Raw genomic sequence first — 11,338 nt, forward strand, 5'->3', positions numbered from 1 at the left:
GCGTAGTGCTACCCACTGGAGTGCTTTCCAGAGAGGCAAGTGTATTTTGACAAACTGCACCCTCTTTTTTTTTTTCATTGGGAATAGTGTCCAGTGGTCACAGACAAAAGAAAGACTCATGCCAAGTATTTTATTTCCCAAATAAAAGTGGCATATCAATAGGAACAAGTCTCACGCTTCCTCTGTCTATGCCCTTAGTCACTTCAATGCCAGCTAAGCTCTGAAAGTAAAAACAATTCACTTTATTCAAAGAAAAAATTCCAAGCCTTGATTTCAATAAAACATTAAGACATACCTCCCTTGAATTTATGCACAGCTTCCTCTTTCCCCTCCTAACATACTTAATAGCAGTGACTGCTTATAATTAAGATTATGCTGGTGACCCAGTTTACATCCTGGTGAGTGCTGGCTACCTGCCCATCTCTGCTCAGAGAAGTCAGGGTACTTCCTTCTCAGCCTGCTAATTACCGGGGCTGAGAAGCAGAACATACCAAAAGACACTATTTACTTCAATTCAATGATATTGAAAAGTACACGCACTATTACTAGTTCTGTTCAAACTGATGAGAGAAAACTTCCCTTGTGCACGATGATTTCCATCTCTTCTTCCAAAGCTACAGAGGCAGAACTTCCTACTGTAGTTTTGATTCATGCCATTATCAAAGCACCAGAACTGACCTCTGAAGGGACACAGCTACTTCTTTACATGGAATAACCTTTAACACCCTACTATTTTAGGAAAGGAAGTCTATTTTTGTACTTCACGTTTGCATATTTAGAGCCAAGCTTATCATGCTTTCTTTTTCTCCAAGACCTGTGGGCAATCTTAACAGGTGGAGATTGTTATAAGATGATAAGCTCAAGCAACATGTCAAACTTCTAGCTCCTGGAAGAGGAGATAAGTAGTGGGATTCCTCCATAGCTGATCTCATGGAGACCTCAGAAGAGCTAGTGTAGTTTCACAAATATTTTTCTAAGCATATTTCAGTGGAAAGGTCTTCCCTAAGTTATTTCTCTTAATTAAAATGACCAAATTTAGTGCCCTCATTCATTCGCAACTGTAAAATGCCACTTGTGATGTCACTTGATATGCCTGTGAGAAAGCTACAAAAAAAGGAACAAATGCAGTAAGCTTCCAACACGTTTTGCAGGACACTCATCAAACATAAGGTCATCAAGCCACGTACAGCCATTTTTCTGCCAGATCACCAGTATTTGCTCCTGCAGTCAGAGCTGAGAATGTGCTGCTCTCAACAGAAGTCCTTCACCATTAGCTACTGAAAAGATGGTAACCTCTATGCTCTCTCTCATCCCAGAGCACAGAAAAGTAGTAACATGCTTTCTACCAGGCTGCCTCAGTAGTGTGATGCAAAGGGATCTCTGAAGAGCTCAGAACCTCTATACATCTAATAAATATGAAGGATGGATAAAGCTGTTAGAAACAACACACAGTGGGACAGTGAGTATATTGAACACAGAATTGCTTGGCTCCCTTCCTCTTAATTTTCCATATCCAACACCTGGACTCTTCGTGCCTCATCCACACTTTCTCACTAACTCAGCAGCACTCTGGAATAGAAATCACTGTGTAAGAGACCATTTGCTTCTGTGAGAGAAAACCACTGTTTTCCCATCAAGTTTTCTAACAGTGAAGGATTTTGCTTTGGACTGATGGAAGAGAGCTTTTTTTCTGCAAAGTAGTAAGCTCAGGATAAGACAAATTGGAAAGACTGAGGAATTTGGAAAGATGTATTCATTTGACAATACCTAAGTTGCTCAGGCATGCCTGGGAGGGTGGAGGGACAAAAAAAGTCAGCAACAAACCTCTACAGCTCAGCAGCTGCTGAACTGCTACATGACTACGTATTTGGAAAGGGAGAAATATTGTCGGCTGGTAGTTTCAGGAGTAGCAGTGGTTATTTCAGCATTAACCTGAGCACAAGTTCAGAAATTCATTTTTTTCACAAGTACCTACCCTGTGACTGCTGCTTCCCATCTCCCAGTCAGGCAAATGGGGCAGACATACAACCATCTGCCTCATCTGTGCTGAGACACATTACCTACGGCAATTCTCTACATGGCCACTAGAATCACTGTGACCACTCTAAGCACAGCCTCTCTTCCCTTCCAAGTCTATCTGGAGTTCCAGCTTTCTTCTTGCATACAAAGCATAAGAGAGATGGTGGAAACTTAATGCATTAGATTTCTCTGCAGTTTTAGAACTGGTTTTCTCAAGTATCTACACTAAAAAAGCCAGACCAGAGATTACTTTATGCAACCTGCAAAATGTTCTCAAGGGCATTTTGAACAGCTTACATTCCTGCAGAGAACTGAAGTATCCTACCTTTATTTGTCAGGGAATCCTTATCCTCTTTGGTTGTGAACCAGGCTTGACTAACAGCTGACACTTCTTCATTGCCCATCGGAGAGATTTCATCCAGCTGTTCATTTTGAAGAATCTTGGAAAGACAAGAATGAAATCACATGAAATCTTCAGTTCTTTCTATCGCTTCCCATCTAGCACGGAGGCATAACTTGAAGGAAAAGGAAACTATCACACCTAGTTACCTTGCTGAATGCCCAGAAAGTGCCACTCTTAGATGTGGCATTAAAAGTAAATTCACGTTTCTCAAAAGACAAAGTAAGATTTAGCATCTTAACGGACAGATGCTGTGGGAATTAAGTAGAGAGCAGTCTTCACACTGCTTAAATTATAGTGAATAGAAAGAGTATCGTGGGCTTTGGTGGAAAGAGGACTGTAACCAACTTCTCTGATACAGAATTTTGAAATATGGTACGCCCACAACGAAAACAGAGCATGGCTATCGGGACTGGTGACAAGCCTGCTTACCTCTGTTACAAAGTTCAATTTATAATTAAAAGAAACACAGCAGAAATAATAGATAAACTTGTCTTACTTCTATGCTGATTACCACAGAGCAAATAATTAGCACTGGAGGTTTACATCTATCACTGTTACCTGTACTGCTCTCTGGGAGGGAAGTCAGATTCAAATAACCTCTTATATACATAAAACAATTCAACTACACCTTTACAGAACGTTTACAAACAAGGTCTGTCCTCAAATACATCAGTTTCGTATTAAAAATAACCTTATTCATCTACTAAGACTTTTCTGCTCTTTGTTTCCATTTTCTTTTCACTTTACGTAACAATACACATGAAATTGGTCAATTTTGAAGTTTTACCATACCTGAATCTGAGTAACAGTTCCTTCGTTAATCTCATCTTCAGCTACCTCAGTGGTAGCAGTCATGGTCACCTCAAAGCTCTGATCATTTTCTGAAACTTCACAATAGGAAAGTTAGTCATATACCTTACTTCTGCAACATTTTTATGCAGGCTACACAGGTTTTACAAACTGTCACCTTAGCTCTGTAAAATTTTAAACAGGTCTTATTTGGTATTTAACTGTTGACTCAGTAAAATCATCTTGATGGTTATCAGCTCCTTCTGTTCATGAAATTTAAATATGGGTACAGAGAACTTCAGTTTTTCATGTGACTACATGACTACTATCGAAAACTAACTTGAAACATGTAAATAAAACATGTTTGCTTTGGGCAAACATCAGGTACTGTATTAATGCTTCTTTTCCTGCCTTATCTTCAGGATTTTCCAATTACTCAGAGACACCTTTCAAACCTTTTGGTAGCATTCTAATCCTTGCACTTAAACAATACACCTGTACCTGCAATCCTCTGTCTAGAAGGCAGATTTATTTTGCCAGTACTGTAGATACAAGTTGCTGCAAAACATGCAAGACTCTTAAGAGGTAAAAATGATACATAATGGATTAATAAAATTTTTAAACAGAACACAAAATATTCTGCTTATAATCCAAAGAATTAACTTTTAACTCTTACCAACAGAAACGTTTGCTTCAACTGAAAACAACTTACTTGGAACTGCAACAACAGAAATGCAGGGAGTGGAGTCATCAAGGCTCTGGTCATCCTCTGATAAGCAAAGCCTTTTGTGAGGAGGTTCAGCGCTGTCTTCAGAGTTTACTTCATCAGTTTCTAGCAACAAAAACATACATGGGTCCATTTCTGTTTGCAAAGTGGAGCTCTTGAGAAAAGCCAGGCAATGACCAAATCAAAAGCAGAAGCAAATGTAAGAGGTTGGTTGAGAACTTTATTACTGCCCAGGACTTTAACATTAGTTACGGGCAGTAACAGTTCACATACACGTTCTGTGAAGCTTTCATGAATTCCACCCACAGACTGTTATCCTGCCTAAATCATCTCTCTGCTGCAGAACAAAACACTTAAGCCCACAGAAATTTGTGCATGTGCTCAGTTGTAAGAATATATTTCCACTGAAATAAATGAGAACAGCTATAGCCTTGTCAGGCACATACCTACAAAATTTTGGGGCTTACGCTTCATGTGACACTTCATCCTTCCTTAAACTGAAACAGAATGAATTTCAGCATAATAAACAGAATCCCAACAGCTTGTCTAATTTGGAGGCAGGCAAGAATGACAGTAAGATCAATGAAAAAAAGAAGAAATAATGCTGTGCAATAGAATTCCATACCGTTTTGAGGGCAATGAAGTATGAGGTTTCCTTCAGTGTCCTGAGTCAGAGTCACGGAGTTCACTGTTTCTACTGTCACTGTGTCAGACTCTTCTTCAACTGTGCTCATACTCAAACCTGAAAGAGTAATGCACAGGTTAGTTTCCTTTTGACTGCCACCTTGCCCCTAATGCTGCCTTCTTTTTCTCAAACAGCCCATCAAAACTCAACAGAAAATGACAAATCTCCATCTGTTCTTTTACATGAATAAGTCCAGAGTTAAAAGAGATTTACCTGCCATTACTCCTTCTGCATACTTACACACTACACAGAGTAACATCTGGTAGTTTCAAAGCTACTGTTCCAGTTAAAATAACACCCAACACTCATACTCAGGAGCATCTGAGATCTACTCTGTTGTTCTTTTTTTGGGGGGAATATAAACCTAAGCTGTTGCTTTTTCAGCATCTTTCAATATTTGCTCCTTTGATATTTGTAACATTTACTAATTTTACTGTTATGTAACCTTGTAAAGCCAGTCAATGCTGAGAAATATTTTTATACTCACACTGCTCATAGCTGAGCTATTTACGGAGTGCTATGTTGCAAACTTTTATTCTCCTTCCACACATCCAAATAACTTGAGACTCCTAGTGCTTCATCTCCACCAAAGAAAGAACATAAGCACCAGAAAAGCTGGATGTAGGTAGTCATTAGCATAAAAGATTACAGAGGTGTAAGTGTCTGGGGTAAGCAACACAGACTGAAGCAAGTGAACTGCAGTGCTACAAAGTGCTCCTGCTAATTTCACTGCCATCACAGAAGCACTGTTCAGAAACACAAAGCCTCTACACATTTCAGTGTAAACTAATACTGCTACTAGCTCAAACAAAAAAGTGTCTTCTCAAACACAACCAATTAAAAACATAATAATAACTTGTCATCAGAAAAGATGCCCTCTTGTATAGAAGATTCCTGAGAGCAGTATTTTCTTGGAGAGACAAAACCAGTGCAGCTCTTTACTAGCTGTGATGTTTGCTGCAGGGTCACAGCACTGACCGTTAAGAACCAAGAGAGGTAACCTGAGCTCTTCAAGGTGAAGAACGAAATCCAAAGGGTTAGAACGAATTATGCTAACCTAGCAGACTGCAGCTTTTCAATCCTGTTTTTTCACTTATGCTTTTGGGAGTGAACAAATTGGAAAATTCTGCAAGGCAAAAATAATTTGATTCTCTTTTTCATTCTCCTGTGTGCTTTCTGGATGAGAATGCTGTTCGTCCAAACCTGAGATCTCCACTGCAGCTGGGGAAGAAGGTACAGCAGGACCAGCAGCTGCTCCACAGAGCTGCAACAGGAATCTAGGCAGACAACGGCTGAAACACCATGCCTAACAACAGCATCGAGATCCCAAGTACTGCTTGAAAAGCATGAAAAGATGTGCACAGCATTGTCCCAGAAGTTAAGATCTTCTAAGAAACAGGTATCCCTTGGTGTAATCCCTGGCCTGAGCAGGGTTTTTATAACCTTCTGCCATACTCCCAAGAACGATTCATCCCAACAGTAGGTGCAGGCTCTTCAAGAAACAGAATCATGTCCTGTGCGGACACTCAACATTTAGCATATTTCAAGTTCCCTAACTAATAATCATAATCGGTCCTTGGTGAAAAATGAGGAAGAGCCAAATCCTTCACTTGAGCGGAAAAATTCAAATCAGCTTCAATGGATCAGCTGGAACCTAGCAAGAGAACTCACTGCAAAGAACATGAAGTCAAAGCCAAGCGGGTCTTTTGGACATTATTTTTTTATTAACTAAAACACACAGATACAAGGCAAACTAATGGAAACAAAGAAACTTGCTCACTCAAGATGAACTTACACCAGGACAACAGCAATAACCTGTGAGACATGCGAATAGGAAATAGCCCACAGATCTCCAGACTTCACAGTAATCACTGATTTCAGTTGAGTAACACTAGAACTAGCATATATGCTGGAGATCCATCAAATATGATGTAGGAGGGACCACCTGAAGCTTACGGGGTGTGCAGCGGAGGGAGCACAACGTTCTCCTGGTGAGAACGCCCTGACATGGCTGCTCTGACACTCCACTCGCCCTCGGTCCTGCATTTCTCGCAGGTTGACGGCCAAAGCCACGCAAGACAAGGCTGCTCCACTGCAGAGATCTTCTGGGACGGGCCATGCAAGTTCCATTTAATATGGACACCTGCACATCAACTACACATCCACGAATGAAAAAGTCAGCAACAAAGTTAATGACAGCCAATAGCTTTTAATGAGTGAGACTGTAACGAGCAATCTCTTCATTTCCAAAACATCACCTTGTTTCCATAACATCACTGAGAATACGTGAATATCTGCTTTTGAAAATGCACTGCTTTCTATTTAAAAGAAGCTCACTTGCTGTAAATGCAGGACCCAAGACACTTCTTCATCCTGGATTCCAATGCTTTCTTTAGAGATACAGATCTCATCAATTTTATGTTCTGGAGGAGGGTGTTAGCTTGTGGGGAGAGGGAATAGTGTTGAATGCACGTGCATTAACAGTGTGGATGTATATCACGAAATGCAGCAAAGACTGAAGATTTTTCTATTTCTAAGCTAATAGTTGAGAAATAAATGCAAATTTAGTAAGCACTTTATAGTGCCTTGATAGATTGTTGGGTGTGTTTACCAAAGCTACCATTTTTAAGAGTTCCTGGCAACTTTAAATAGGTTTCAATGTACAACCAAAGAGACACAAGGATATTTTGCCCACAAGAATCTTTTAATATAGAACGCCAATGTAGATTTTCCACTACATAATACAGCAGTTCTTATCTGTTTTGAAAAAGATACAGCAAACAGAGGCAGGAAATATCAAAGTTTATTTTATGCTGAGTCACAAATAAAGAACATTTTAATACAAAACTCCTGTAGTTCTTAATCATCTTCATCGGGCAGATGGGCTCAGTTGTTCTGTGGGCTGTGAAAATTAAGTGCTTATAAGTAATAATATTTTTCCCTTGCAGACAAGGTTCTGTCATTATGCCTTGTTAACTAAATCTTCTCTCTTCTGTGAACTGATGTATATCTTTTAAAATTTCTAAAAGCAATTACATGAAAGGTTGTGCTCTTTAAGCTGGGCAAAAGCTGTATTTCCCTGAACTCTGGATGAAGTAAAAATTAAAGCACACTAAGGGAGGCTTCCAGCTATTGAAGTATTAGTGGGTAGGCTCACATAGGATGCGCTGGGATTTCAATGCATTCATTCAAGAGTGACACAATGGAAACAATGTTGTTCCAGAACACCACACATCTCCTATTTAATAAAACCTGAATATTTACTGTATTCCATAGCGCAGCTTTTATAAGCTCAACACTTCTGATGCACAATCAGGAGATTTTACCATATGACTAGAGCCAATTCTCTTATGCTATTATTGGATGGAAAAAAAAAAAAAAACCACAAAACTTTCTTCCCACACTTCATGGGTTACACTCCAATCTAAATCTAAGTCACTGAGGAATTGACTTCAACAGCTGCAGCAAGAAGCTAAGAAGGGGACCAAACTGGACAGATATCAAACACAAGGACCCAGAGACCTGAGATGGATATACACAAAGATTTATTAAACTGTATCAATGTGAGATTGCAGTCCTGTAAGTATGATGAAGTTCTACTCGTCAGTGGTATTTAAGGAAGTGGGCCATCACAAAAAAGGGAATATATCATAGTCAATGGGACAAACTGTTCTCATTTACATTTGACAGAACTCCACGAGTGCTAGTCTATCCATTGGTATTTTCATAAAAAGCACTGAGCATGCGTAAATGTCACACACACATACACAAGGTGAAGTTAGCATTGCTTCAAAAGAAAAAAAACAAAACAAGAAAGTGTCTCCCCCTTCCAATAACAGAAAAGAGCCCTCAGGCACGAGTAGGGGTATGGATAAGAATCTTGGTAAGACTGAGGTGTACTAAAATATTTTCCTTTCTTTCATGTAAATCCAGTTTCATTTGAAGCATTAAGCAATCAACTTTTTCACCATTATAAAGAGGCAAAAATTTAGGATAACAATCCAATTTTGGATGCTAATTGTATAAGGCATAAGATAAACAAAACCGCAGCTCTGCTGCTTTGTTAGACAGTTGAACAAACACAGCACTAGCTCACAAAAGGGCTATTAGAAATGGTAAGAAACAGTACAGACACATGCTAAATATTTCATAGAATCATAGAAGGAAGGGACCTTAATCCCACCCAGTTCCTACTCCCTGCCATGGGCTGGCTGCCCCCCACCAGATCAGGCTGCCCACGGACCAACGCCTCCAGGGATGGGGCATACACAGCTTCCCTGGGCAGTCTGTGCTAATGCCTCACCACCCTCTGAATAAAGAATCTAACATCTAACTTACATTTTCCCTCTTTTAGTGTAAATCGATTCCCACAGAATATCCAAAGTTGGAAGGGATTCATAGAGATCATCAAGTCCGACTCCTTTATTTAAGGTGTTTAACTTACCCTTCAATCTTTTGGATAAGTCATCCAATGCTACCTAGACAGTTTTATTAAATGCCCAGAAAGCAAGCATGAAGTTGCTTCCAATTCTGAAGCGTCCACCTTCTTGCTAAGAAGTTGTCCATTTTTGCAACGAGACTTTAACCACACTGTCAAGAAATCAATTGCATCTATTGCCAGGGAAGTGCTGGCAATCAAAAAGGATTTTCTAGATTACTTTGCTGTATTACTTACAATGGCCAGGTGGGTCTAAACAATAGTGAATAAAGGCATACAAACAATGTGAGCCAAAGACCTGAAGCGTAACACACTTCAGTGTGCCTGAGTACACGCTCAAGAATAAAGAGAGCTCAAAAAGGGGGGGGGGGGGGAAGAAGGAAAGAAAGGGAAAGCTTCTCCTGAAGGGGAACCGTGGTGAAACAGAGTGTAACGGTGATGCTGGGAAACCTGGTCCTGCACTTGGATGCAAACCCTGATCTTGGCACAGAAACACATTTCAGAGCCCACTCAAAGCCCCAAGCAACCACAAATCATCCCTTTCGCTGGATAAGAAATAATGAAACGAAGATAAAAGCCACAAGCTCAGGATACCCCAACCACAGCCCGAGAGAGGGGAAATCGACCCATTTAAACGCGTTCCTGCAGGTGGCCCTTTATACAGGCAGGCATCGAGATAAAGAAGTTTAACACAAAACCCGCACCGTCCTCCCGTTCCCCCGACCCCCGCGCTGTGGGGTTTCTTCCAGCTTCTCCCGTTTCGCGCCCCCGCCCCCAAATGCCGCCCGGCAGCGCCCGGGTAACGGAGAACAACGGCCGCGGGGAGAAGCGTCTCCGCCAGCGCCGCGCTCTGGGCCCACCTCAGCCCCGCTGCCCCCGGCCGCCAGCGCCGCCATTTGGGCCCGGCTCGCAGCCGCCGCCATTTTCCCGTTCTCTCAGCGGGCAGTGGCGCCGGTTGAGGCCAGTCCGGCCCGGCGCGGCCCTGCCCGTGCCATCCCGGCCGCGGCCGAGTCGTGAGGTCGGACATGGCCGCCTCCCTCCTCCCGGTGCCCTCGGCTCGGCCCGCCCCGCGCGCCGCCGCCACCTCCCCGCGGCCCGGCCGCTCCCGGCCTTTGGCAGCCCGCAGGCCCCCGCGCGCTTACTTCCTGTTTTGGGTCCGGGCACTTGAGAAACCAGGATGGAGACTCCGAAGTACCAGGATGGAGGCGCCGAGCGGCAGCGAGCGACGGTGGGGGAGGAGGAGGCGGAGGAAGAGGCGGTGGCGGGGCAAAGCGCAGGCAGCCAGCGAGCCCGCCGGAAGGACCCGCCGCCCGCCGGGCGCCGCTTCCGCCCCAGCGCGGCGCCACAAAGCTCACAGCGCGGGGCTAACCACTGTGGCGGCGCCACAAAGCGCACGGCGCTTCGAGGCGAGCACTTCTCCTTGTTCGCGGTGTGGCGGGAAGGGCTCCATGGCTCGGCTCTGTGCTCTGCAAGGAGAAAGGCCTCCTGTTGTCACTCCGTGTTAGAAGCCCTTCTTTCCATCCACATTTCTCTTGCCTCTTTATCTTGAAAAAAAAACATATGTATCACCAAAAAAAAAAAAAAGAAAAAAAAAAAAGAAAAAGCTTTAAAATTGAATAGAGACATCTAGCAGTTTGTGGCTCGTGGTGTTTGCCACCTCATGAGCCAGGTACATGGAGGTGGCCCTTGGTAAATAGTCACCTGCTGGGCTTCCTCGCAGACCAACCTAGTAAATGAGGGCGCAGTGGATGTATCCCAGCGTTGTCCTTGGAGATTTCTAAGAAAACGCACTTGGGGACGTGGGTTAGTGGGCATGGTGGTGATGTGTTGATCGGTGGACTAGATATCTTAGTAGCATTTTCCAACCTTAATGATTCTATGATTCCAAGGAAGTGAAAGATGCCCCCTGCCTGTACTTTTTTTATGAAATCAGCTCATTGCATTTCAGCACAAAACCTCTTTTTGGTTGCATTGTCTTATTGCATCCTCTCCCAGACCTTCTCAGAAGCTTTAAAATGTGCCCATGCCATTGACAAATTGCTGTTCTGCATGCCTTCCTCAGGGGCTGTGGTGATCCCAAAGAGTCTGTCCTTTTTTTAATCATGAACTCTATTTTAATTGCTAGGAGTACTTTTATAGGAGTTCCAGCAGTAGTTCTCAAGACCAAATATTTTGTGAATATTTCAGCGAAGATGGGTAAGAGTGATTTTGGTTGCTCAAGAGCCATCATTTCACCTATGGTGAGAAGGCATTACTAGAAACTTATAGGATATCCTG

The 11,338-nt window shown here is 42.5% G+C and overlaps 1 protein-coding gene across 2 annotated transcripts in view; it reads right to left on the reverse strand.

Annotated features, from left to right (window-relative positions):
• DMTF1 (cyclin D binding myb like transcription factor 1) overlaps positions 1–10,354 on the reverse strand; it is a 28,516-nt gene extending 18,162 nt beyond the window's left edge. The window contains exons 1-5 of one of the 2 annotated variants that reach the window (XM_021384426.1): positions 10,204–10,354; positions 4,564–4,680; positions 3,924–4,043; positions 3,215–3,309; positions 2,345–2,459 (exon numbers count right to left, since the gene is read on the reverse strand). In XM_021384426.1, coding sequence (XP_021240101.1) covers positions 2,345–2,459; positions 3,215–3,309; positions 3,924–4,043; positions 4,564–4,672 — 439 coding nt within the window. In that variant the 5' untranslated portion in view covers positions 4,673–4,680; positions 10,204–10,354. Of the gene's footprint in view, positions 1–2,344; positions 2,460–3,214; positions 3,310–3,923; positions 4,044–4,563; positions 4,681–10,203 lie in introns of those variants that run through there. The other variant, XM_021384427.1, reaches the window with a different exon arrangement.

This window comes from Numida meleagris, chromosome 1, assembly GCF_002078875.1.
Source record: "Numida meleagris isolate 19003 breed g44 Domestic line chromosome 1, NumMel1.0, whole genome shotgun sequence".
Taxonomy (NCBI): domain Eukaryota; kingdom Metazoa; phylum Chordata; class Aves; order Galliformes; family Numididae; genus Numida; species Numida meleagris.